The following is a 25,765-nucleotide window of genomic DNA, read 5'->3' as shown; positions in this document are numbered from 1 at the left end:
CCCCCAGCGCTGCCCACCCTCCCCCTGCCAGGAGAGGCTCCCTCGGGCGAGCACAACCACGGGGACTAAGGGGACAAACTCCAGGGCACGGAGCCCAGCTGTTCACCTGACGGCTTTATTTAAGGCAGGTGAAGGGTGGCTGATCGTAGTGTGTTAGGTTACGTGCTGTGCAGCTGGCAGTCAGTCACAGTGGACCGCCTCTGTGGGTCCCCACCTCGCCACAGAGGGCTTCTGGCACCAGCACTTGCTGCAGTGCTGGATCCAGCCCGGTCTCCTTCGACGCTTCTTCCCGCTGCCGCCCAGGTCCCGCCTTGCCCTCATCTGTTTTGGTCCCGGGGTCCCTCCTCGGTGTGCCGAGCCCCAGCCCACGGGGTTCCTCAGCTAGAGCTTGCTCTGGTTTGGCTTTTTGCTCCACCCTGATGACTCCCTCCTGCGCGCAGGTGACAGCCAGGACCCCATCCCGGCGCCACAGCCGTCCCTGCACCAGTCCCCGGCACCCACCTGCAGAGAGAGCCTGTCAGACCCTGGCCCGCTGCCCCCCCCCGGGACAGGCAGAGCTGGCTTTTGCCACATGGGTCCCTGGGGAACATGGTGAGGACTCACCAGCCCAGGGGCTCTCGCACTCATACAGCATCCAGTGGTCTGCTCGGAAGGGCGCGTGGAACCACATGGAATGGTCAAGGGACACCAAGAACTTGATGTGGTACTGCCGGTGCGGGAGCAGAGCCGTGCCCAGGAAGGCATAGTCGGAGATGTAGGCGGCCACGCAGCAGTGCACCTTCATGTCAGTCTCTCCTGCAAAGCAACCGGCACTGCCCGTCCCCCGCAGGGTGCCCATGGGACAAGCCTGGGCACATAGCACGAGGCAAAGCCCCGGGAGCTCTGCTTCCCTGAGGGTCAGCTGCTGGCCAAGCAGAGCTGAGATGCTCTTTCAGACCCACTCCCCTTGCTGTGCCCCCTGGGGAAAGCCCGCCGTGGCTGAGCACAGCACACAGGCATCGCTTCATGCTCCAGCACCCACATCTGTGTTTCAGCCTCGAAATTCCCAGGCTTTCCTGCAGACTTTGGGCGCAGGCAGCCTCTGAATTGCAACCCTCTCGGCCCACTCCGTTGCGAGCGTGCTCCACAGGGCGAGCTTGAGCCTGAGCCCTCGGCTTGTGAGGCAGCTGGACCACCCTCCTGGTGGGACCCACCTATGTAGCCTCGTGCTCGCACCCAGAAGAGCTGCTTTGGCTCCTGCGGCTCCAAGCAGAATATGTCTGGTGGGTTCACGGGTTTGATATCAATCGGCACGTCTTCGGCTTGAATCTTGTTGAGATGCTTTCTGTATCTCTCCGCCAAGTTAGGATTCCTGTAGACCAACACAGAGAAGTGAGGTTAATGCCATGCAGGCCAGGGACACGTCCTGCTGGCAGCAGCTTCAGCCCAGGGACCCAGGGCCACACAGAAAGGCAGGAGGGACACGGCTCCTGCCTTGCCCTGTCCTGCTTCTTTCTCTACTCCCTTCCCAGGTGTATTTGGGAACTCCTCAGGCAGTCACCCCAATCCCTGCACCTCCCTAAGCCGCAGCCACAGAGGAGGGCATCCCTGGCGTGCCCCTTCCATCCCACTCACTGCAGAAACTTCTGGATAAGCTCCTCTTGCGTCAGCAGCTCCTCAGGGGGTGGCACGGTAGGCATGGTGAACTGGTGCTGCACTGGGCTCCCTTGGGAGAGCTGGAAGGAGGCCTGGCAGGTGAAGATTGGCTTTCCGTGCTGGATGGCCTTTACGGAACGGACAGAGAAGCTCTTCCCCGTACGGGTCCGCTCCACCTCGTACCTTGGGGTCTCCTGGGACAGAAAAAGAGGGCGTTCTGCTGTTGGGCCACCACGCACCACAGAGGGGACCTGACCTACAGAGGCCGAGCACGGGGGCCAGGCGGGCGGAGCCTGCTGCACCCTGAGCTGGCAGTGCCCCCCACACCCCCCCCTCTGCCCTGCCGCAGCGGGGATGGCGGCACCTCCTCACCCCTGTGGGGCTCAGCCCCGGCTTCCCCAGCCCCTCGGTTGCTGGATTCACTGCCCGGCCCCGGTCCCGCCACAGGCCCCAGCCTGCCCGACCCCCCCGCCCTGCTGCCGCCTCTCAGCCCCGGGCACCCCACGATCAGCATCCCGCCCCGGTCCTGACCGGCTCCCCCCCACCCCGGCCCCCCAGCCGCCGGGTCTCACCGGCTCGGCCCCGCTTCCCGCAGCCCGGTTCCCCCCGGGCCCGGCCCACCTGCCCGCACGAAGTAGCAGTGCAGCGAGTGGACCTGCTCGTCGCGGCTGACGGCCCGGGCGGCCGCCACCAGGGCCTGCCCCACGATCTGCCCGCCGAAGAGGCGCTGCGTAGCGGGCACCCCAGTGGTGCCGGCCCCTGCGGGGGAGAAAGCGGCGGCGGTGAGGGCGGCGGCGGCGGCGGGGAGGGCGGCCGGGACCCGGCGGCCCGGCGGCCCGGCGCACCTGAAGAGATCGAGCTCCAGCCGCTCCAGGTTCAGCACGCTGGTGATGAGCACGCTCCGCAGGTCCCCGGGCGGCGGCCGCCCCGGCCCCGGTCCCCCGCCGTCGCCCGCAGCCGCCATCTCCTCTGCGACCCAGAACCGGCGCCACTGACAGCGGCGAGATCCGGGCGGTGCGAAGTACCGCCCACCCGCGGGGCGGGGAAGGCCAGCTGATTGGGCCGCCGAGCCGCCAGTCACGCGGGCGGTGGCGGAAAACCCTGGGCCGGTTGGCTCGCTTCCTGGCAATCGGGAGAGGACGCCTCTGATTGGCCAAATTCCGGTGGGCGGTGCCCCAGCTGGTTCAATACAAAGCGGCGGGGGGCGGCGGGCTCTTTCTGGGGGCGCGGAGACCGCCGTGCCGTGCCGTGCCGTGCCGTGCCGTGCCGTGCCGTGCCGTGCCGTGCCGTGCCGTGCCGTGCCGTGCCGTGCCGTGCCGTGCCCGCCATGGAGCTGGGGTCCCGCTTCAGGAGCTACGAGGACTTCAGGGAGCGCTTCCGCGCCTACAAGCTGGCGCAGGGGTGCCGCTACGGCCTGCGGAGCTGCGTCTCCGTCCGCTGCCACAACCGGCAGCACGGCACCGCCGTCCGCGAGGACGTCGTGTAAGGGCTGCCCCGCCGCCGCCGCCGCGGCCCCCCCCGGTGTGCTCGGTGCTCGGGGCTGGGGGGGTGTCGGTGGTCCCCGGGGGAGGCCCGGCGCAGTCTCCGGAACCGGAACGCCCCGCAGGCAGGGCCGTCAGCCGGTTGTCGGTCCCCAGCCGGGTGCTGTTCCCCCGGGGCCGGAGCTCTTGCCGGTGCCTGGCTGCGTGCCCTCACCAGCGAGCCGTTCCCGAGGTCAGCAGGGTCGATCCCGACAGCGTCGCACGCCTGCGGAGAAGGACGCCGCCGGTTATGTCGCGCACCTGCCGTTCTCAGAGTCTCGGCTGTTCTTGTGCCGCCCTTACCCAGCTCTGTCCCAGCCCTCTCGCTCCCCGCTCCTTCCCCGGCTAGTGCTCCGCTGTCCTGGGTCTGCTGCTTAGCTCTGCTTTACTAATTCTCTCTGCCTCTTGTTGCAAAACCTGTAGCTTGGATCTTTGAAGTCATCCTTCTGGGACGTGGCTGGCCAACTACAGCTCCCGCCTTTTTCTGCTCAAGGGAGCAAGACACTAAATATCAGCATCTGTTGGCATTCCCTGGCTGCCTTTACCTCACCGCGATGGAGGGGTGTTGTCAGGTTTCCCTCTCGCAGTACCCGATTCCGCAGCCTTTGCCTACCGGAGCGGGTCTAGTGATAACGTCTCATTTCTGTCCAAGTTGGTGGATCCGCTCGTGTGCGCAGAGGCTGTAAGGTCGTTCTGCAGTTACACAACTGCTCCCCTTGCCTTCTTAAAATGTAATTTAATCCCATGCCTTGAAGCCTTTCTTGCAATGTTCTAACCTGCTCCTCCAGACGCAGAGGAGTTGCAGAAATGATATGTGCTTTAGGGGAGTAAGACCGAAACATGCAGGTATCGAGTTTGGGTCAATGGCTTTGCAACAGAGGCGCCGTTGGGAATGACAGCCAGGGCTGCTTGGTGGTGTCTGGTCGTGGCTGTTGTAACTGTTGATTCCGTCACTCCTCCTGCGTCTGAGCTTTCTTACCCCAGGCTTTGCTGAGCAGAAAGCCAGCCTGCGTGTCTGACTGGCATACGTGGTTTTCATGTGCTCACTAATTGAATATAGAGTTGGCATGCAAGAAAAGTCTAAACTAAGTGCTGGCAGCCTACACCACCATTGCTGACCCCACTAACGCTTTCTCAATGTTTGCAGGTTCATGCAGGTGAAGTTTGGTTGTGCCCGGACCCAAAAATACAGCAAGAAGAGAAAGCAGCAGCCCAGCTTGTGTCCGGCTTATTTTGTGTTGCAGTATAAGGAGGACATTGACCAGCTTGTGATCAGTGAACTGAACAGTGACCACGTTCATGCGGACCCGGTGTTTTCCCTGACCAGAGCTGCCACCGCGACGGCAAGCACCACGGCACGCGAAGGCCCTGCAACAGAACTGTGTGAGCAGCAGCAGGCGGGTGGGACCAACAGCAGTGCTGAGGCGCATGAGGACTCACACACGGTCGCAGGACAACCGGTGGACGGGGCGCCTGCTCCGTACCAGGCTCCCGCACTCCCTGAAGCAGCGAAGGAAAATGCCTCAGTGCTCATCAGGGTGGCTGAGGTCATGAAAACCTTCCTAAGGGTGGACAGGGGCTCGTTGGCCTCCATCAGTGCAGACAGTGACCATGGCCTGGACAGACTCAGCTTCCAGACCAGCAAGATGAAGAGCTCATTTATGCAGTTCCCCGAGAGCCTCCTGCTGCACAGGGCGCTGAGCGAGGGGGGACATGTTCTCTGCGCTCTCCTTGTAGAGAGTGAGGAGCGAGTGGGGAAAGTGGTGCACTTGTCACTGCTGAAGGATGACACAGCATCCAGTGTCAGGAAAATGCTGACCGTCTTCAAGGAGTTCAACCCCGAATGGCAAAAGGTCCAGACCGTTTTTGTGGACGTGTCCTTCTTTCACAAAGCCATCCTCCAAGAGCTCTTTCCTGCTGCCCAGGTGCTCCTTTCTGTCTATCACACTGTCCGACTGCTCGAGAAGAACGTGAGGGAAGCAGAAATCTCCTCTTCGCTCAAGCAGAACTTGACGCTGGCCTTGCAGAAGGCCATGTTTTCCCCTTCAGCTGCAAGTCTGGATGCCCTCTCCCAGCTGGTGAAGCGTGTGGTCAGCCCAGAGCTGTACAACTACCTGCGAGCCAACTGGTTCTCCTGCGAGCTGCTGTGGTGCCTGCATGCAGAGAAAGGTCTGCAGTCCTGCAGCACGCACATGGACAGCCTGGACCTCATCACGCACCGGATATCCAGCCTCTTCGGCCGGCAGCCGTCCTTGGAGGCGAGCGTTCTTTGTTTTCTGGAGTGTGCGGACTGCCTTGATTCCACGAGCTTGGAAAGCCTGAACCGGGGCTCCTTGAGCACCGAGGAGGATGGTTGGAACAGCCTCCAGGAGCAGCCTGATGCATGTGCTGGTGCCGCAGCAGGACCAGGCCCCGTTTCTGACTCTCTGGCTCTTGCCGAGCGCCCCGAGCCCACTGGGCACACTGCCACGGCGGGGACGGACAGCATGCTGGCCACACTGTGGGAGAGCTGCACGGACCTGGGCTCCTGGCTGTGCCTGAAGGAGTGGGAGGTGGTGCAGACGTCCACCCAGCTGCTCAGCCCGGTGCTGGGCAGCCTTACCGTTCGGCTGCTGGAGGACGCACACCGGGTGAGCCGGGACTGCCGCAGCTGCAGCTGCTGCTTCCACCGCCGCTACCGGCTCCCCTGCAGGCACGTCCTGGCCGTGCTGCAGGCGCACCGGGGACGTGTGGAGGAGGGCATGGTGTGCAGGCGCTGGCAGAAGAGGTATCAGCGGCTCCTGGCCCCCGGGGCCGGTCCCCCGGGCCGCGGCGGGGGCTCGGCGGGCAACCGGCCGGAGGGCAGAGGGGAGAGAGTCCGGTCCCTCAGCCTGGAGCTGGCCAACCTGCTGATGCAGTGCGAGGGGCAGGAGCTGGAGGAGCGCAGCTCGGCGCTGGCGGCGATCCTGGCTGCCTGGGCTAGGTCACCGGGGCCGCCGGCCGGGAAGGAGGAGCCGGTGCCCCCGCACTGCTCCGGGTAACGGGGACACCGAGGAGATGCGTGATGGCGGAGGGGAGCTCCCGGCCGTCCCCGGCCCCGTGCGCTGTACCGCGGCCGCTCCGGGCAGCGCCCGGACCCTCCGGTCCCGGCAGCGATGGGCCGGGCCCGGCCGGGGCCGGGCCCGGCCGGCAGGGGGCCCCAAACGCCGCCCCGACGTCATGGCGCGCCCCACGGTGATTGGCGGCGTCCCCGGCAGATAGCGGGGCACGCCGGGATACATCCCCCCCCCCCCCCCCGGAACGGAGCGGGGCACGCCGGGATATGTCCCCCCGGTAGCGGCGGCCGCGGGGAGGGGACGTGCCGCCGCGGGGCCGCGGCCGAGCGTTCCCGGCCCCGGCAGGGCTGGCGATGGCGCAGGCCCCGTCGGGCCCGGGCCGCGGCTCCCTGGTGGCCTACGAGCTGGGCGCGGGCGGCCGCATGGCCTCCGTCAGCTTCCAGAGCGCCGCCATGGGCGGCGTCTTCGCCCGCTTCCCCCGGGCGCTGCTGGTGCACCGGGCCGCTGGCCCGGCCGGCCGGGTGCTCTACGTCTTCCTGGTGGCCGGACCGGCCCCGGGGTTGCGGGGCGGCATGGCCAGGGTGGTGCACCTTGCCGTCCCGCGGGACGAGTCGGTGGGGAGCCTGGCCCGCATGTACGGGGCGTTCCGGGCCTTCAACCCCGCCTGGGCTGAGACCCGGCTCCTGCTGGTGGGGCCCGGCCTCCCCCAGCCGCCTGCGCTCGCCCAGGCCTTTCCGTCAGCGGAGGTGCAGCTCTCCGTCTTCCACCTCTGCAAGTGCCTGCAGCAGCAGGTCCAGCGGCTGGCCTTGGACGGCCGTGCCGAGCGCCTGATCCTGGCCACCCTGAGCGACACCGTGTGCGCAGCCACCGAGAGCAGCCGCAGGAAGATGCATGCCCTCCTGAGGGACCTCGTGGCGCCCGACTTGCTGCCTCAGCTCCATATTCGCTGGCTGCTCGATGATGAGATCTGGGCCGCGCTCGATGATGAGATCAGGGACAGGAGTTGGGGGGAGGCCAGTAACTACTTTAGGGACCTGGAGATCGTTACCCAGGGATTAAGCCAGGTTTTCAGCGCTGAGCTCTCTCTGGAGAGCTGCATCACCTCCTTAGCCTGGCACTACCAAAAGTGTGTTTCTAAGAGCCCTCCTGATGCCGCGACGTGCTCCGCTCCCCATCCTGATCACTGTGCCGCTTGGGCAGCTCCCCAAAGCCTGCCTGCCTCGGGTTCGCCTCTCGCCCCTGTGGCGTGCCAGGGTAAGCTGCCTCAGAGCTCTGTCCAGGCCTCCCCCACCACAGCAGCAGCTCAGCAGCAGCAGCTGGTGCCAGCTTCTCTCACAGCTGCTAAGAGTCCCGTGATTGTTCTCCAGAGTCGACTGGCAGCTCCTCAGCTCCCTGCAGCTTTTCAGCATCAGCCTGAAACCCCCCAGGCTCTCCTCTTCCAGAACGAGCCCATGAGCCCTCAGTCCTCATTAGATCATTCCTCTCCTGCGGCTAAACTGGAGGCCACAGAAAACCTGGAGGGTGACAGTGAAGAGGAGATTAACAGAAGGACTGAGGAAGGCATCAAGCAGTCTTTGAGTGATATTTGCACAAAGCCCGCTGCCAGGCTGTGCCTGAGCGAGTTCGCGGTAGTTCAGAAGTCCGTGCAGCTGATAGGCACCGGGGAGGATGCTCTCAGCATACAGGTTCTGGAGGATGCCCACACGGTCGACATGAAAGGCCTGAGCAGCTGCACTTGCCACTTCAACCAGGTCTTCCAGCTGCCTTGCCGGCACATCCTGGCCGTGCTGAATTCGGACAGGAAGACCTTGCAGCCAGAGATGCTCAGCAGACAGTGGCAGAAGGGATGTGATGCCCATCAGGCCGGGCAAGACAGTGCTGATGGCCTCTTGGAGATCTGAAGAGCTCCTGGAACGAGTCTTTGGATAAATCCCTGGTGGTGTCCTTCCTCACAGCAGAGGTCAGCCGGCTTCTCACCCACTGCAGCAGGGAGGAGTTTGAGCACAGGTACAGGACACTCCGGGAGCTGGCTGACAGCTGGATTGGGCCCTACGTCGAGGTGAAGCTCTAGCACTGAGCGGGAGCCAAGCTGGCGGCTCTGTGTGTGAGCCCTAGGGAGCAGCGGGGCAACAGATGTGCGGGAGACCTGTTTGTCACTCTACTGGTGTCCCGGCTTCCACATGCACTCCCCTCAGCCTGCCACCCTCTCAAGGCTCGGCATGGAAGGGGTAGTTTGGGCTCCTTATCTGCTGAGTGAGTGTCACCTCTTGCACAGGGCAGCTGAGGAACCAGATTGGGAACTCCAGATCATGCTGGATGGGTAGCTGGCCGCTGACCTGGCTAACAGGAGACATGGCTGGGAGCCAACCACGGGTGGTGTGGTGTGGGAGGTGACGGTATAATAACATGTGACAAAATTACTTGATCTGCAGCCAGCACCTGCAGGTCCTTCCAGCATCCAGCTGCGATGTGTTGTGCAAGAAAGCCAATAAATTGGCATTGTATTGCTCGGGAGCTGCATCTGTCTCTGTGCCAGCGCCTCCCTGCCAGCAGGATGGGGACGGTGGGGCTCACTTGGCCTGTGAGATCAGGCAGGGCTTTGGACGGTGCTTCTTGGTGGTCTTGTCTCATTGCGGTGCCCTCCAGTTAGTGGAGTGAGCCGGCTTGTTAGGAGGCAGCAGATCCAGAGGGTGGCAATCTCTGCTGCCAGCAGCACAGCCCGTGGTCTGGAGCAGAGGAGTTGTTTGTCTGGTTACGGCAGCTGCTTTCAGTTCCTCAAAAAGGGGAACCCGCCCTCCCTTGTCAACAGCTCATGTGCTGGGGGAGGCAGGAGGGGTGCTGGGGGTCACAGCAGGGCAAACAAAGCTGCGGTGAGGTGGAGAGCAAAGGCTTTAAACATACGGGGTGGGGGAGGAAAAATGCCGAGAAGAGTAAACAAGGCCTGGTCCTCAGGCATTGTTCTTGGGCTGGGTGAGCTCCCCATCCCCCCCTTGCCAGCAAGAACACCTCCAGCACCAGCAGCTCCGAAGCCTGTCATGTTGGGACGCGGCGGGCTGTGTCCTGCAGGATGTGGCGGGGGGCATCAGAGACCTCGCTCATCGCTGTGTTTCAGTCACAATTGGTGTTTTCCCCCGATTGATGCTTCTTTCATTAATGTTTTTGGTTTCGGTAGAGTTGGCCCGTTGCAGGAGCAGGACTGCTGCGTGGTTGGGGATTTCCTCTTGATTGAGGGTTTTGTAACATTATCTGATAGTATCAAATCCCGCTGACTAAATATAGTGTAGTGTTTCCTAAAACACCCTTCTGTAAACTTGGAGCTGCTTGTTTCACCCCTTAGCTGTGCTGTAGAAGTGGCCTGGAAGGCTCTGCCTGCCGGCCCCTTCACCATCTCGCTTTCTGGCGCGTGTGGGCACCCCTCTGATTTTTGGAGGGCTCTTCCCTATGCCTCTTGCTCTGCACAGCTCCGACCCTGCCTTCCCTCCAAGCCCAGCACAGGCACTGCGGAACACCAGCTGCCATCCCCACCAGCCAAAGGACGAGGGGTCTGGAGGAGGGCCCAGTGCCGGCTCCTCGAGCTGGGGAGTGCAGGGCTCCCCCTTCCCAGCCGGCGGGATAGCTGGACCCTGCACCAGGTCACCGTGACCGGCTCTGTGGCCACAGGCATGTGCCTGAGCAACAGCTGCTGCCAGCGCACCTCCCTGGGTGCTGCGGGTTTCCCTCCGGCATCCGCCCCGTCCCCCTCCACATTAGGAGCGCAGGAAATAACTCATCCTCGCTCTTGGGGTAAACATCTTTCCTAAGAGTGAAACTCGCCTGGCCGGGACAACCACCCGGCTGTAATTTACCCTCCACGTGAGCATCGTGCCGTGCCCTCCCCGTGCTCCACCTAGCCCAGCCCTTGCTCTGATCCACCTGGGTGATCCCAGCTTCATTCATGGGCCACGGAGAGGTCCTGAGCCCGGCTTTGTTCCTTGCTGGAGGGGGAGCTGCTCCCACAAGTGGCTGCTGAAGCGCAGGGGGGGTCCTAGCCATCTGAGCCCTCCTTTGATGGGACTCTTCCCACCTTACTGGAAGGCAGCTCCCCTGAAGCACCCCATGCAGCCCCACAAAATGCCCTGACATGGAAGGGGAAGAAAGTCCCCTTGGCTGGGGACTAAAAAAAAAACCCAAAGCCGCAGCTTCCTCCCCCAGATGGGAGCCGGGCAGCACACCAGCCCCCAGAGCTGCCCAGCGCTGGCCTTGCCCTGTTGAGGACTGGCCTGGCGCTGGGCTTGTGTCGAAGCCTTGTATCGCAGGGTGCCGATTCCACCAGTGGGGCCGGGTGTCCGGGCTGCAGGGGCTCTGTGGGTCCTGCGGTGCCCACCCCAGCCGGCCCGGCTCCACCGGCACCTTGGTGCGCGGGGGCCTCCCCGCTGCCAGCAGTTAGCACAGCCCCCCGATGGCAGCAGGCCCGTGGTGGGTTGGGCAGCAATCCTCGCTCCCTCTGCGTTGCTCCGTGTGCCAGCACCCCCCACAGCACGCTCACTTTCTGGCTGGAAGCGCTTTATTACTCGCTCTGACCTGTGGCACCCTCCTGCCCGCGCACCGGCCCTGCCGCACCCGTCTGCATGGAGGAAAGTCCCTCTGACGCGCTGCCCGTGCTGTCGTGTCGGCCCTTCGGTGGCATATGCCATGTGCGCAGGCGCCCCGGGGGTGACAGGACAGCTAGGGGCACGGATCCTGCCCGGGCAGCCCGCCGGCTGGCCATCACCAGTGGGGCTGTCGGCGTGGGTGGCAGCCCAGGGCAGCACCCTCCACACCTCACTCGTGTTGGCAGAAGCTCTTCAGTGGCGGGGGCAGGTCCAGGCCGTCGATGGCCAGGCGGTGGACAATGTGCTTCTGGATGACCAGCCGGCAGAGGGTCTGTAGGGAGGGAACTGGAAGACAAGAGAAAGAAGCAGCTGAGCTGGCCAAGTTGCTGGTGAGGCTGAGAGGCAGAGGGGTGTGGAGGAGATGGGCCCCAAGGCTCCCAAGAGGCACCGTGTTTTAGGGCAGCAAGTGGGTGAGGTTTGCTCTGCCGCAGGAGCAGGCATTGTCCTGCCCTGGGCTCGAGCCAGCTGTGCAGAAGAGCTGGTGCCAGGCAGCTCCGGCTGGGATGGGAGCTTGAGGGCCCTGGGCAATGAAGCTCTTCCCGTTACTCAGAGGCAGGTTGAGAGGACAGTTACGTGCCCAAGCCGTGCGTTACGGTGGCATTTGTTTTCTCTGGGAGCTGTGGAGCGGCTCCCTGGGGTTTCACGTGCCCACACCACGCTTTCCTTTCATCTCGCTCCCTTGGTCTGCTTCCACCGGTGCCGTGCCAGGCTGCCGGGTGGGCGCCTGCAGGCCGGGGCTGTGCTGCCTGCAGAGATAGCTTCTGCGATGCCTTTGAGACAACCACCTTCTGAACCGTTCCCATGGCCGCCAGCACGGGCTTTGCCCGGTTCCTGCTCCTGTGACACGTGCCCCTGTGGGATTCCTCTTTCTGGAGCCCTTGGTGGCTCAGTGGCGTGGGTGCAATTAGCTGCGGCCGGCACTCTACTCAGATCTTAAATGATCTGACTCAGGTGCAGCCTGTGGGCCTTGGTTCATCCACTGCCTCCAAGAGCCAAACTGGAGGAGAGCACCCCGGGGCATTGCACTCGGCTGGAGTGGAGCTGCAGCTGGGACCCGGCCATTTCATCTGCACGCAGCTGAGCGCATCTCTGGCTGGGGGGCTGGTGCCTCCGGGGGCTCGCCTGGGGCAGAGCAGAGCTCTGCCGAGTACTACCGCGCTGCGCCCCGACCTTGGGGCTGTTTTTGGATGGCTGGGGTGCTTATCTCCGCCTCGGCGGCATGGGGCTGCGTCATGCCGAGTGCTGGGTGATGGGCAGCTGATGCCCTTTGCCTCTCTTGCTCCCCGCCCCCGTGCCACATCGCATGTTGCCAGAGGCTCAGCTGCTCACTTTCTGGTTTTCACTTCACCAGCCAGACCCCATCCAGGAACAGAACTGCACTGAGACTGATTTTTAAACGCTGCGGAAATGTTGCAGAAACCAGAGCTACTGACATCTTATTGGAGCGGGAGGAAGCCAGATTGCACCTCTGCAGCGGTGCCTGTGCCAGCTTGCGGAGCTCGCAGGGACCCACAGCCCGTGGCTGCGGCGGGAGGAGGCAGCTCTCTCCAGAGGTACGTGCTGCCAGTGCGAGTCCCTTGCGAGTGGCCGGCGATGGGACACTCGAGGCGGCTCAGCAGCCTCCTACAGCGTGGCGTCCAGCCAGTCACCCTCAGCACGCTCCTGGGGCAGGGGGGCCTGGGCAGCTGGGCACATTTAATCTCCCTGTTTTGGATAATCGGCTCACAGCAGCTGGCAGGGAGAATCATGCGTTTCAGCCCTGAGACAGAAGCAGCTGAAGGTTGCACCAGCGGGAGAAGCGGTGGCTCCTGGCGGTCAGGGGCAGCCGGCACCAGTTCTCCTTCTGGCTCTCGTCTCACCTAATCCTCGGCACCTGCTGACTTGTCCAGTATGGTGGTAATTAGAACTTATTAGCCTGACTCCTCGCAAAAGCCAGCGACCAGCACTGGCCTTCCCAGCCCCTCCCCAGCCACCCAAGGGATGCAGGATATTGCCCAATCTCTGATGGCATCATGGGGTGTCTGCCCTGGGCACCCCACAGCCCGGGCACGCGGCAGGCACGGGGGCATGGCGTGCGTGCCAGGGCGGGCAGTGGGGCGCAGCCAGATGTTTTGATGCCAAGGCAGGACGTTGCTCAGCTGCGGGCTGCCGCATGCCTGTGGGGCAAGGCTGGGCATGGTGAGGGCTCACCAGCCCCCAAGAAGCAGCTCCGTAAGCACCGGCATTGGGCTCCGGTTGGGGGTGTCCGTCTGGCTGGGGACATGTGGCGCAGCAGGGGCACAGCTCCGTGGTCCGACAGCCCCCGGTCCGCAGCAGCCCAGAACACTCGCCCCCCTCACTCTGCTCAGGAAGGGTGACCAGGCTGGGCTCAGCCCCGACCGCCAGTGCTGGGAGCTGGCGCGAACTCGGCCCCGGCGCAGCCCTCGTGCGGCAGAGCTTTCGGCAGACACTGCCCATCAGCGGCAGTGCGGGGTCTTGCCCAATGCTCTGCAGGGGCCGGGGGCTCTCCTGTGCCTTCTACCCTGTGTCACTCTGCCCCGTGGCACGTTCTGACACTCCCACTGTTGGGGACTAGGGGGTGACCCCACCGGAGCCCCCCCCCCGGCTCCTGGCCCGTGCAGGACATGCCCCAGGGAGGGGGCAGGTACCTACAGCCGTATTCCACCGGGATGACCCGGACGCTCTTGGTGGAGGCGAAGACGTCGACCACGGCGTAGAGCGGACGGGTGGTGGGCAGGTGCCTGGCGCTCGGCCCCATGTCCCTCTCCGTTGATGACGATGTGCATGTCGGCGGTGCCGTCGGGCTGCAGGGCATACAGCACGCCGATCCGGCTGCGCCGGGCGGTCGCGGGCAGCACATTCGCCTTGTACAGGTCGTTCCAGGATGTGGCTGTAGCGCCCGGGCCTGCTGCGCCCCACCAGCGTGTCGCGGGGGATCCTCACACCGCTCGATCAGCAGGAAGGGCTCCCAGGCCGGGCTCCGCACCCCGCACCTCCTCCCCATCCACCGTGACACGGTTGTGGCTCCGGGTGATGGCGAACACCCAGGTGTCCCCCATGTTGACCAGGTCCGGCAGCGAATACTCAGGCACCACCTCCAGGCTCTGGGGGTCATGGGCTGTCAGCCCCACGCGCAGGTGCCCAGCAACCAGCCCAGCTCCTTCTCCTCGATCTCCACCAGGAAAATCTGCCCGGGCAGCCAGCGGCTCCTGCTGAAGCAGAGCCCGTTGGCGAAGCTTTCCACCCGGGTGGCCCGCGTCCGCGAAGCGTCCAGGCGGACATTGGTGCCCGTGGACGTGGTGGAAGCGCGCGGCGAGGCGGCACCGGGCAGCCATCGCCGCCACCGCTATTTTTAACCATCCCCGTCACAGCTGCTGTGAGGCGGGTGACGGCTCCTCTGGGCAGGGACAGCCGGGATGGCTCGGAGGGGTCCTAGTGCCGCGGGGGAGGGTGGGAGGGGACCCCCTGTCTGCTGGCGCGCAGCCAGGCCCCACCGGCCTCTCCAGGCCTGCAGGCGCTCCATGCAGTGCCTGCCCGGCGCTGCCCACCTGTGCCTGGGTGCCCGGCAGTGCCCGGCTGTACCCGGTGATGCCCAGCAGTGCCTGGTGGTGCCCGGCTGTACCCGGTGACGCCCAGTGGTGCCCAGCTGTATGTGATGATGCCCAACAGTGCCTGGTAGTGCCCGGCTGTACCCGGTGATGCCCGGTGGTGCCCGGCAGTGCCCAGTGATGCCTGGCTGTATGTGGTGATGCCCAGCAGTGCCTGGCAGTGCCCAGTGCTGCCCAGCAGTGCCCGGTGCTGCCCGGTGGTGCCTGGCTGTATGCAGTGATGCCTGGCGGTGCCTGGCTGTACCCAGTGCTGCCCAGCGGTGCCCGGTGCTGCCCGGCAGTGTCCAGCTGTGCCCGGTGCTGCCCGGTTGTATGCGGTGATGCCCGGCAGAGCCCGGATGTAGCCAGCGGTGCCCGCTGGCACCCAGCTGTAACCGGCGGTGCCCGGCCGTCCCCGCTGTGCCCGGTGGCAGCCGGCAGTACCCGCCGGTGCCCGCCGGGCGCCGCACCCCCGCCGCCGGCTGCCGCCGTCGTGCCCGCAGGGGGCCGTAGGCTACCGCCGGGGCCGGGTCCCCGCTCCCTCCCGTGCCGGGGCTCCCCGGACCCCCCGTCCCGTCCCGCCTGTCCCCCCCCCCCCCGTCCCGGTCCGTCCCGCCGGTCGGGGCCGGAGCCGCTCCCACGTGCGTACGCGGGAGCGGGGCAGGGGCCGGCCGCCGCCGGGGCGCTGATTGGCGGCCGCGAGGCCCCGCCCCGCTCACGTGAGCACCGGAGGTCATATGGGCGGGTGTCATGTGCCCGCCGGGATCGCCGCTTGCGAGAGCCGCGCCGGGAGCGGCCGGGGTCAGCGAACCGGGCCGGGGGGGGGGGGCACCGGGGGAGCGGGGAGGCCGTGGGGCGGCGGGGCGGCCGTGGGGCGCTGCTGGGGCCGCGGCCGGTCCCGGCCGGCAGCGCCCCGACCTCCCCTCCCGCCCCCCCCGCAGATGGGGCCGGTGCTGCTGGGCGCGCTGCTGCTGGGGCTGAGCCGGGCCGCCCCCCCGGGCCACGAGGTGACCTTCCTGCCGGGGCTGACCAAGCAGCCCTCCTTCCGGCACTTCTCGGGCTACCTCTGCGCCGGGTCGGGCCAGCACCTGCACTACTGGTACGTGGGGCCGCGCCGGTACCAGGGCTGGTGCCAGGCCGCGCCCCGAGCAGCCGGGGCGGGGGCTCGGCCGGGCACTGGGGACTGACGGCCGTGCGTCCGCAGGTTTGTGGAGGCCCAGAGCAACCCCCAGAGCAGCCCCCTGGTGCTGTGGCTGAATGGGGGGCCCCGGCTGCAGCTCCATGGAGGGCTTCCTGAAGGAGCACGGCCCCTTCCTGGTCAGTAGTCGCAGCCGTCCCGCGCCTCAGGGCCGCCGGGGGGCCGGCAGGCTGCGTGGCATGAGCCGTCTCGCTGGGGCCGGCCTGGTTGTGCCCATCGGTCACTGCCTTCCGCTTCCCCAGATCCAGCCTGACGGGGTCACGCTGAAGTACAACGACTACGCCTGGAACAAGGTAGGGGCGCAGGCGCTGCAGCCTCCGTGGCTGTGGGGAGAGGGTGGCCCTGAGCCAGTTTCTCCTGCCCTCTGGACGAAGCCCTGCCCAACACGCCCTCCTCTTGAGTCTGCTGTGGAGCCGGGCTGGAATGTGGCTCCCCCAGCACAGCCCTGGGGCCGGCCGGGCACCCGTGGGTGCCACCAGCAGCCCTCTGTCTTGCCGAGCCAGGGGTGGGGGTTTTCCCCTGACCTCCAGCTCCTCTGCTGTCCCTGCAGATTGCCAACGTGCTCTACCTGGAGTCCCCCGCTGGCGTCGGCTTCTCGTACTCCGAGGACAAGAAGTATGCCACAAACGACACCGAGGCGAGTGACCCGGGCTGCTGGGAGGGACCTGCCTCCTGCCTGCCCCTGCCTGGGCGCTGGGGGTCCTGCCTTGCTGCCTGACCCCCGTCTCCTCCTGCCTGCAGGTCGCTCGCAACAACTACCTGGCGCTGAAGGATTTCCTCCAGCTCTTCCCCGAGTACTCCAAGAACGATCTCTTCCTCACGGGGGGAGAGCTATGGGGGGGTCTACATCCCCACGCTGGCGGAGTGGGTGATGCAGGACCCTAGCCTCAACCTGAAGGTGAGCGGCTGGGCTCTGCCGCTGGCCTGGCCTGAGCCAGGGAGCAGAGGGCTTGGCAGGACCTCGCTGGGGCTCTCGAGTGGTACCGGGGTGGGACCGGCTGTGCAGCCGGTGTGCAGGGCCCCCTCCGGGGCGTAGGGCGGGTCTGGCCCCGTGGCCTTTCATCTTCTCCTGAGGTGCTGGCAGCGGCTGCTGGCAGACGTGTCTGTCCCTGCTGTGTTGCATGGGACCGGGGAGTGTTCTCAGGCACCCCTGACCCTTCCTGTTCTCTCTGTGGAGTAAACAGTGCCGTATCTGTTTCCTGCCTGATGCCGCTGTGGCTGCGGCTGCCCTGTGGGGAGCTAGAACACAACAGCGTTGTTTTCTTCTTGCCTTGCAGGGAATTGCTGTGGGAAATGGCCTCTCATCCTACGAGATCAATGACAACTCCCTGGTTTACTTTGCCTATTACCACGGCCTGCTGGGGACTGAGTAAGAGGAGAGGGAATGGTGCTGCTAGATGCGCTGTCCCTGGGCGAGCAGGACAGGGGCATGGCCTGGGATGGGGCTGGCTGGGTCGGTGGTGTGCGGGACAAGGGAAGCTCCTGGCCTGATGTGGGCCAGCAGCCGGGCTGCGGAGATGGCCCTTTGTCCTGGGCAGCTCCCATGGGCAGGCGCATTTGTTCGTGGGGCACACAGAGCACCGGGCCGAGCCACGTGCTGTGCGGCCACTGGGCAGGGAAGCTGCGGCACGGCTGTGGCCACGGCTGCTGGCTTTGTGTTGGCGTTGCCATCTGGGCAGTGTGGTCCAAGTCCCCTGGTCTCTGCCTGCAGGCTGTGGAGGGACTTGCAGGCCTTCTGTTGCTCCAAAGAGAAGTGCAACTTCCATGACAACTCCAACCTGAACTGCACGCTCAAGGTGAGGGGAGCTGGAGCCCCTGAGCGCATGCCCAGTGCCGGTGTCTGTGAGCAGCACCCACCTGCCCGGCTCTGGATGGGCCCGTGTCCTTCGAGTGTCCTGCTGAGTCCCAAACCCTTCTTGTGGCTCGTTGCAGATGGAGGAGACGATTCAGATTGTGGAGGAGTCCGGCCTCAACATCTACAACCTCTACGCCCCATGCGATGGCGGTGTCCCTGGGAGCATGAGGTGAGAGAGGCCCCAGGGAAAACGGGTCTCCAGGCACTAGCTTGCTTTGATTTGCAGCGTGTGGGGTCCTGGCTGGCAGAGGGACATGGTGGGCTGGGCAGGGGGTCCCTCTGGGACAGGCAGACCGTGTCTGGCTGCTGTTGAGGACTGCCCCAGGGAGGGGCCTGAGCCCTTGTTCCTCCAGAGCTGTCAGCCCGTCCCCGTGCTCGTTCCGGCTGCAGGTACGAGGGTGACTGTCTCATCACACATGACCTGGGCAACTCCTTCATCCGGATGCCGATGAGGTTCTCCTGGCGGCAGGTGAGCCCAGGCATCCGTGTCACCGGGCTGTGAGCATCCTCTGCCCGGCCAGCGGTGCTGCCTGTGGGCAGGAGGGGGCAGAGAGCGGCTGCTCCCGTGGGGTAGCACCAGGTGCTGCTGTGGTAGGGACTCTCCCAACTCTCTCCCAGAACCTGTTCCGGATGCCGGTAGCCCGGAATAAGGTCCGGATGGACCCACCCTGCACCAACTCCACAGCCCTCAGCATGTATCTGAACTCCCCAGAGGTGAGGAAGGCTCTCCACATCTCCCCTGACGCCCTGGAGTGGCAGGTGTGCAGGTGAGCAAGCTCTGGGCGGGGAGGGACCGCCGCGAGCGTGAGCAGCCACGTGACGCTGACGCTTCCTCCGCAGCTTTGAGGTGAACCGCTACTACAAGCGCCTGTACATGCAGATGAACGACCAGTACCTGAAGCTGCTCGGAGCCATGGTGCGTGCGGGGGAGCCCACTAGGCCCTGGGACCTGCTCTGCCAAACCAGCCTCCTGCCTGGCCAGGGCTGCTGCCCTGCGAAACACTCACCCTCCTTCTGCTCTGCAGAAGTACCGGATCCTGGTGTACAACGGGGACGTTGACATGGCCTGCAACTTCCTCGGGGATGAGTGGTTTGTGGACTCCCTCTGCCAGAAGGTAAGTGGGCAGAGCAGGGCCTGGGCCAGGCCGGTCACCAGTTCCAGGCTGTGCAGTCGGCTGCGCGCCGGGGCTGGCTGCGGCGAGAGTGTGGGCAGGGCTGGCCGCCTGCCTCGAGCAGCCGGGGCACTGAGGGTGCTGCTGCCGGTCCCAGGTGCAGGTGGCTCGCCGGCCCTGGCTCTACACTGAAGGAGGCGAGAACCAGATTGGGGGCTTTGTGAAGGAATTTACCAACATCGCCTTCCTCACAGTCAAGGTAGGGCCAGGGGGCTCTGGGGAGACAGGGAGAGGGCTGCTGACCCTGGTGTGGGCGGGCGTGCCGGACACCAGTGCTGTGGTCAGAGCGGGGCGGTGCTGGCTGTGCTGCGGGCAGCGTGGGGCTGGAGGTGGTCGCAGGGCTGCGGCAGCCCCATGGCCGGCACTGATCTGCTGCTGCCCGTTTCCCACAGGGAGCTGGCCACATGGTGCCCACGGACCGGCCGCTTGCTGCCTTCACCATGTTCAGCCGCTTCATTAAGAATGAGCCTTACTAGGAGCTGTGGAGGCAGCGCCTGGCGCCCCGGCTGCCCTCACCACCCGGCACCTCCCACACAGCCCATCCTCCCTGCCGCTCAGCTGCGCCCGGGCTCCCTGCTCCATGAAAGGAGTCACTCCTGCAGCCGGTGGGGCTCCCTGCTCCGGCCCTGGGCTCTGCCCAGCCCTGCAGGATGGTGCTCGGCCGGACAGGGTGGAGGACGGGGCTGCCTGCGGTGGGTGGGGGGTGCGGGCTGGCGGGGATGAGTCCCAGGGCCTCTGTCCTTACTGGGTGAGGAGTCCTGCCCCTGCTGCAGCCGTCTCCTCGCTTGTGGCTTCCTGTCTCACCTCCTCCCTGTCTGGGCAGGCAGCTACTTCCCTCTTGGGAAGGGAGCAGTCCCCACCACTTCCCCTCTGTCCCGCGGCCACTGCACGCACACAACCCTGGGCAGGCTCCGAGGCAGCTGCCCCCTGCTAGGAAAGCACAGTTCACGTGGTGGCTGCGGGCAGCTGGGCACTGCTCCTGCAGGGGCTCTTTCTCCTCCCCTCCAAACTGCTCCCACATCTGATCCCGGTGAAGGAGGCTTACCACAAAGACAATCCCACTGCCTGCTCACTGTCTGGGGCACACAGTGCTTCTGGGAACTCGCAATAAACTCTCTGAACAAGGTGGTTCTGCTCCTCATTGCCCAGCTCCTCGCGCTGCTCTGCTACCCCTCGCTTTGCTTTCCTTTGCTCTCCGAGGAGTACCAGTATGTGCTGAGCATGCAGCACAGGTGAGTGGAAGGTGAGGTGAGGCCTGGGAACAAGCCACCCACAAGAGCAGGGGCAGCGCGGTTGCTCTGAGCCCCTCTGCCACCGTTCTGAGCTGTGTCTGCCTCCCAAGTGCCTTGAGCCGGGGGAGCAGTGCTATCTGCTGCCTTCCCCATCTCTCCCCACATGCTGGCAGCCATGCAGTGCAGCGTGGGCACATCCTCCAAGCAACCAGGCCGCGCAGGTTGGAGTTGAGTGGTTTATTAGTGTAATGAGAAGGGGTGCAGCAGGGGTTCCCAGAGCGGCCATCTCCGCCTTGCTGCTACCCACCAGGGCACAGGTGTCCTGCAGGACATGCCAGTGGTACCGGGGAAGCTGCTTCCTACCTACAGTCTACGGGTCCAGCCCGGGATCTGCCCTCAGTCCAGGGTGAAGGAGCGAGTGGGGAGAAGAGCTAGAGCTGGTGGGGGTCCATGCTGGGCTCTGCAGGCTGTGAGCTGGGGTAGGCAGGGGCGGTAGGGACTGGGCGGTATTTCTCAATCACTTCCCGCAGCCCCTTGGAGAAGTGGAGATCAGCTCCCACCGTGAGGAATCCCTGCGACAGGGAAGAGGATTAGGGCAAGGCTGGGTGTGACTGCACCCTGCCCCAGCAGGATGTGGTCCCTGCGCCTGCTGGGGGGGGCCCAGGCTGTCCCCATCCCGCCACATACCGCATGGTTGGTGACCACCTCCTTGGTGAAGTCCATGCCTTCTGGCAGCGGGATCTGCACGCCCTTTTTAGTCCTCTCTGCAGGGAGGGAGAGATGCTGTGAAGCCGAGTCCCACTGTACCCCTGCCCCAAGCCTGGCTGTGTGCGGGCAGTGGTGATGCCTACCGTTAATGAGTGGCATGATCGTCAGCTGCAGCAGGGTCTTCAGTGGGGCCTGCAGTGAGAACAGCTGGGGAGAGAGAAGTGTGCGTGAGCGCACCAGCAGCGGCAACAGACCTGCCTGCCTGGGCCGGGCATGCCCGCACTTAGCACTGGGTGGGCTAGAAGGGGTGTCCTGCGATGCGCAGCCCCTGCCTGAGCCTGCCCCGTGCTGCGGCTGGGGCCTAGCAAGGGAGGCCGGACCCCCCGGGCTGGCATGGGTCTGCTCACCGCTAGCGACTCCAGCGCAGACTGCTTGGAGTAGATGCGAAACCTGCAGGGGAGAAAGCAGCCATGAGCGAGGCGCGGAGGGGACCTTCCCCGCAGCCTGCGCAGGACCCCAGCACGGGCCGTACCGTCGCAGGTCCAGCTGCACGCGCAGCGCCTTCCCTTGCAGAAACACCTTGGCGCTCAGCTTCGTTTCCTGAGGAGAGAGAAGGCTGAATCGTAGCCCTGCTGTGCCCACTGCAGGAACCTGGCCAGGCTGGCTGCTCCTCTTGCTCTCCCTCTGCTTTGGGACACCGGAGCCTTCCCACGCGGGGTGGGAAACACTCTTCCCGTGTGCACTGGGGTGGCTGGACAGGGAGCCCTGGCCACGCGCACCCCTCCTAGCCAGCCCCCCCACTCACCATGGCCATGCTGGAGAGCTGGACAGCAGGGCGGCCCGGGGGCACCAGTGAGATGTTGAGGAAGGCAGAGACGGAGACCGAGGTGCCCGAGGGTTTGATGATGCAGCGGGGGGGAGCCGACACCTGCAGCACCAGCCGCAGGGGAGCATCCACAGCAGGGCTCTGAGGAAGGCAGGTGAGCTGAAGGCATGGAGTGGGGCAGGGCTGTGCTCTGCCCCAGTGGCTCCCCCATGCCTCCCGCCCCGGCCGGGTGTTCCTCTCACCAGCATGAAGATGGTCCCGAAGAAGGTGGCTCTCAGCAAAACCTCCAGGTCCTTGGGCACCTTGCAGGGAGGACAAACCACCGGAGGGTAAGCTAGCAGTTGCTGTTGATCCCAGCAAAGCTGCTCCCTGGATGGCACCTCTTCTGCTCTGCAGGCAAAGCCCAGCCCTCCCTCCTGCCTGGCAGTGGGCCCCTGCCCGCAGAGAGCTGCCTGTGCATAGCTGGGTGATCTGGCACTGCTTACCTTCTCCCCCTGGAGCTCTATGGTCAGCACACCTGCCTGGAAGTACGCGTGCATGGCCGAGTCAAAGAAGTACTCGGAGAAGGCAACGTAGACCATACGCTCAGTCTCCTTGATCACCGGCTCCACCGCGTGGTTCTCCAGCTCCTGGTTCTCTCTTGCACGGGGGAAGAACATGCCCTGGGCCAAGAACAGGAGACGTTTCTGCAGCCGTAGCGCAGCCCACCCTGCTCGCTCCGTGGTGCCCAGTGTGCAGGCTGGCACAGCCACCCCCACGGGGACGGTGGGAGGGTTGGCAGGGCAGGATCCAGTGTTCACCTTGAAGTCTAGGTCGAGGGTGTCCGTGGAGACAGCTGGATCCCGTAGGAGGGAGTAGTCAATCCCAATGTGCTCATCCACATAGTTCCTCACTGCCAGGGAAGATGTGCTGTTGTGACCAAGCCTGCGGGCTGCCCGGCAGTCCGATGCCCAGCTCTACCCTCCCCATGGTGAGCGGAGTCCGGTCCCTTCCCCCAGGGCAACACTTACCCGGCACCGTGTCCAGCACGGAGTTCAGCAGCACCAGGCTGGCATGCTCCAGGGACGGGCAGATCTGAAAGGCAAGGGCCTGGGCTAAGAGGGGAATTGCTCCCAGGTCTGGACGAGGATCCCAGACCCTTCTCCTGCTGCGGGGCAGGGCAAGGCGAGGTTCCCCCAGGCTCCATCGCCTGTCTGCACTCAGCCATACCTGCTGGCTGAGGAGGAAGCGCATCCCTGTGACGATGAAGGTGCTCAGGAACTCATAGACCTTCCTGCAGGACACAACAGCAGCTCTGCAGCTGCCTGCCTTCCCCTGCGGCTCCAGCCCTGTCCCTCCATCCCCATGTGAGCACACAGCCTGGGATGGGGAAGTCCCAAGGGCGCAGAAAGGGGGGTCGGGGAGCTGGGCACAGGAGGAGCTGGCCCGGCAGAGGACAGGGCTGCTGTGGTGGGGCTAGGTGTACCTGAGTGTGCCGGAGAAGCCTGCGTGCATTCTGGCAATAGAGGCATTGCAGGTGATGTTAGAGATCTTCAGGCGCCCAGCCTCATCCTTGACCAGCTGCAGCACTGTGTGAATGTGGACGCCATCCGCAGAGGCATTGATGGACCCGATGTCATAGCTGGAAGCAACAAAAGCAGATGAGAGGAGTGCACAGCTCCTACAAGCTGCAGGGCAGGGCAGCAAGGCACCCATGGCATCCAGCGGGCACAGCCAAGCAGTGGCTGTGGCCCAGCGGTGGGGTAAGCTGGTGCCTGGGGGAGCAGGAGGGGGGGTAGCTCACAAGAACCAGTAGAGCAGCTGTCTCCGGAAGCGCAGGCTGATGGAGGCGTTTTTGATGTTGAAGACAAGGTGCTGCTGAGGCTGGAAGTGCAGGTCAGAAAATGCCAGCTGCAGGTCCATCACCTTGACCCTGCAGGGGAGGGGATGGAGATGGTCAGATGGATGTGGGGAGCTGTGTGTGCAGGGAGCGGGCAGCACTCACTGGCTGATGTTGTAGTGGAACTGCCCCTCCTTCCCATGAAGGTCCGACACCGTGATGTTCTGCAGCTCCTGCTCCACGAAGCGCAGCCCCTCCTGCTTCACTGCAAAGCAAAGCGAGCCTGGGCTGGCCGCAGCCAGGCTGTGCTGCCCTCCCGGCAGCATTGCCCCCAGCCAGTCCCCCAGCTCCTCTCCAGCTGCCCCACACGTGGGCAGGGGTCCCAGCCAAGAGCCTTACCCAAGTGCAGACCCCAGGAGCGGCGTCCCAACCTCCCTCTCACCCAGGCCCTGAGATCGGGGTCCCGTCCAGCCCCTTACCCAAGTCCAGCCCCTTAGAGGTAATCCGGATCTTGCAGGCGGGTGGGCTGTGCGAGGCCGTGACCAGCCAGGGCAGGAGGAAGAGGAGGAGGCGGCAGCTGCTGGCAGCCATCTCGCACCTGGAAGCAGAGAGCAGGGTCAGCACGGGCTGGCCCAGAGGGGCACGCAGGGGACACCCAGCCACCCTGGGAGGGAGGCGGCTGCTGCCCACCCTGCTCGCAGCCCCAGGGCAGGGGATGGCCCTGAGGAACTCCCCACAGCTCCGCTGCTCCCCACACCCCAAAACCCCCCGATGCTGCCCAGGTCCCCATCACCTGAACCCCCATGGACCAGCAGCCCACGCATGGCACAGCCCCCACCCTAGGGTGCTGCGCACAAGCCCTCAGTACAGACCCTGCGGGACCTGCAAGGTCTCACGTCCACCGGGAATACTGGCTCCAGAGCGTCCCACCCTGCCCTGAACACACCCAGCTCCCAGAACTGCACACCGAGGCGTGAGCCCAGCGTGTGCTGCTGCATTGGGAACCCCGGCCCCCGCAGAGAAGGGAGCCCTCTCCTGTGGGGCTGCCCCACAGCCCTCCCGGGCAGCCCCAGCTGCTCCCTGCCCCAGAGATGTGCTGCCTGCCCCACACACTGGGCTGAGACGAGAGCCGGAGCTTCCCCATCCAGCAGTAACAGGCAGAGCTCCCTGCAAGACTGTGGGGACGGCCCAGGGCTCCCCCCACAGCATTTTCCCCCACTTCTGTGCAAGGCAGAGGACGGGGGACCCTCCTGCCCAGGGCCCGGAGCCGACGCCATCCTTCCCCGAGGCTGTGCACGCTCCCGGGGGTTTGCCTACACAATGCCAGCTCAGTTCGGATACTTACAGTGAGGCTTGTCCTCGGCTCCCCTGGTGTGGGGAAGCTGAATCACATGAAGGGAGGGAGGGAGAACACCAGTAGCTCCAAGAGTTTCTTTTGAGCTGGCTGAGGTTCCCCTGCCTTTATATATCCCACCAGCTGCCACTCCTTGTGAGCCCACAGCTGGGAGGAGACAGCGGGACGGGGAGGATGCAGGTCTCCAGCACGCTGAGCTCCGGCTGCCTGCCAGCACAGGCAGAAAGACGGTGGGTTGCTCAGACGCCCAGACTCTGGGCTGAGCTCACAGCCTTCCTCCCCCACCGCAAACACAGCTCCCCGCGTGTCCCGCACGCGCAGCCACGCACCACATCCCTGGGCCTCGCCAGCGCTCAGCCCTGCGAGGGGCACGCGTGCAAATGCGGTCAAGGGGTCCGTCGTGTCGGGGCAGCCCCCCCAGTCTGTGTTATGAAGCCTCTGCCGGTGGCCGAGCTCCCCCAGCCGCCCTCTGCCAGCTCCAGCCCTGCCCGTCGGGGTCTGCGCCAGGGCCGGGGTCCAACACAGGCCCCGTGGCTCCGGGGGTGCCAACGGAGGCTGGTTCGTGCCCATCTGTGAGGTGAGCCCCAAGCAGAGAAGCTGCCGAGGCTGCCCGATCCTCAGCGCTCCTCCGACAGCCACTGCCCGGGCCCCTGGCACAAACTGGGCAGCTCAGGGTCCGCAGGACGTGCCTCTGACTGGAGTTCCTAGCTTGCTGCCGGCAGCCTGGCAGGCACCGGGGCTTGTAGGGGTGATGCCAAATTGGCCCCAGCAGCACCCACGCTGCCATCCTGCTCCATCCCACCCTTGCAAACACCCGTCACACAGAGGACAGGCAGCTCCTCGGGCAGGGGCTGCCTCCTCCCCATGCTCCCGAGGGCACTGCCTGCCCCTGCTCCCACCACCCCCTTCGGCCGCTTGAGTCTCCTCACTCCAAGGATCGAGGCTTCACGCTGTCCCTCCGCAGAGTCCCCTCTCCCTCCTGGGCCGTGCAACAAGGGGTTGGTCTGAGCCAGTGCTTTGCGTGCTGGGCGATTATCTGTGCTGTAGGGCAGCAGAGCCGGACTGTGCGGGGCTCGTGCTCCGAACGCAGGGAGACTTGGGAGACTTAGTGCTTACACAGCACTTATCCCTCCAGAACTGCTTTGCCAGCATTAACTCTTTAAACTGACCCCGGTGCTCTCAGAGCAGAGGGC

The 25,765-nt window shown here is 65.1% G+C and overlaps 6 protein-coding genes across 6 annotated transcripts; 3 read left to right on the top strand and 3 right to left on the bottom strand.

Annotated features, from left to right (window-relative positions):
* Window positions 1-94: 94 nt before the first annotated feature.
* On the bottom strand, window positions 95-2,659 carry ACOT8 (acyl-CoA thioesterase 8). The gene is given in 8 exon segments (XM_052782943.1): window positions 95-405; window positions 407-501; window positions 604-795; window positions 1,194-1,351; window positions 1,615-1,852; window positions 2,248-2,377; window positions 2,379-2,394; window positions 2,481-2,659. Coding segments are annotated over 8 exon segments (972 nt in total). The 5' UTR covers window positions 2,600-2,659; the 3' UTR covers window positions 95-381.
* Window positions 2,660-2,956: 297 nt separating this feature from the next.
* ZSWIM3 (zinc finger SWIM-type containing 3) lies at window positions 2,957-6,317 on the top strand. Its single transcript, XM_052782877.1, has 2 exons — window positions 2,957-3,117; window positions 4,303-6,317. The coding sequence occupies exons 1-2, from the start codon at window positions 2,963-2,965 to the stop codon at window positions 6,173-6,175; spliced, it is 2,028 nt and encodes a 675-aa protein (XP_052638837.1). The 5' UTR covers window positions 2,957-2,962; the 3' UTR covers window positions 6,176-6,317.
* ZSWIM1 (zinc finger SWIM-type containing 1) lies at window positions 6,310-8,704 on the top strand. Its single transcript, XM_052782893.1, is given in 2 exon segments — window positions 6,310-8,083; window positions 8,086-8,704. Coding segments are annotated over 2 exon segments (1,716 nt in total). The 5' UTR covers window positions 6,310-6,543; the 3' UTR covers window positions 8,262-8,704.
* A 2,011-nt stretch (window positions 8,705-10,715) lies between these two features.
* On the bottom strand, window positions 10,716-14,383 carry NEURL2 (neuralized E3 ubiquitin protein ligase 2). The gene is given in 8 exon segments (XM_052782929.1): window positions 10,716-11,106; window positions 13,474-13,582; window positions 13,584-13,697; window positions 13,699-13,764; window positions 13,766-13,807; window positions 13,809-13,967; window positions 13,970-14,110; window positions 14,112-14,383. Coding segments are annotated over 8 exon segments (792 nt in total). The 5' UTR covers window positions 14,157-14,383; the 3' UTR covers window positions 10,716-10,990.
* A 731-nt stretch (window positions 14,384-15,114) lies between these two features.
* CTSA (cathepsin A) lies at window positions 15,115-19,761 on the top strand. The gene is given in 17 exon segments (XM_052782918.1): window positions 15,115-15,209; window positions 15,350-15,507; window positions 15,613-15,667; window positions 15,669-15,725; window positions 15,849-15,899; window positions 16,157-16,243; window positions 16,348-16,428; window positions 16,430-16,504; window positions 16,884-16,975; window positions 17,318-17,402; window positions 17,539-17,630; window positions 17,852-17,930; window positions 18,080-18,228; window positions 18,302-18,377; window positions 18,487-18,576; window positions 18,731-18,832; window positions 19,026-19,761. Coding segments are annotated over 17 exon segments (1,464 nt in total). The 5' UTR covers window positions 15,115-15,158; the 3' UTR covers window positions 19,110-19,761.
* Window positions 19,762-20,087: 326 nt separating this feature from the next.
* Window positions 20,088-24,711, bottom strand: PLTP (phospholipid transfer protein). The gene is made up of 16 exons (XM_052782907.1): window positions 24,564-24,711; window positions 23,698-23,816; window positions 23,384-23,483; window positions 23,183-23,311; window positions 22,865-23,020; window positions 22,609-22,672; window positions 22,410-22,473; window positions 22,200-22,291; window positions 21,885-22,061; window positions 21,642-21,701; window positions 21,379-21,540; window positions 21,106-21,173; window positions 20,981-21,023; window positions 20,717-20,780; window positions 20,553-20,629; window positions 20,088-20,437 (listed from the first exon to the last, which is right to left on the bottom strand). Exons 2-16 carry the CDS (start codon window positions 23,807-23,809, stop codon window positions 20,297-20,299), a joined length of 1,509 nt encoding a protein of 502 aa, XP_052638867.1. The 5' UTR covers window positions 23,810-23,816; window positions 24,564-24,711; the 3' UTR covers window positions 20,088-20,296.
* Between the last annotated feature and the right edge of the window lie 1,054 nt (window positions 24,712-25,765).

The sequence above is a fragment of the Harpia harpyja genome, chromosome 1, assembly GCF_026419915.1.
Source record: "Harpia harpyja isolate bHarHar1 chromosome 1, bHarHar1 primary haplotype, whole genome shotgun sequence".
Lineage (NCBI taxonomy): Eukaryota > Metazoa > Chordata > Aves > Accipitriformes > Accipitridae > Harpia > Harpia harpyja.
This window is presented reverse-complemented; position numbering and strand designations above follow the sequence as displayed.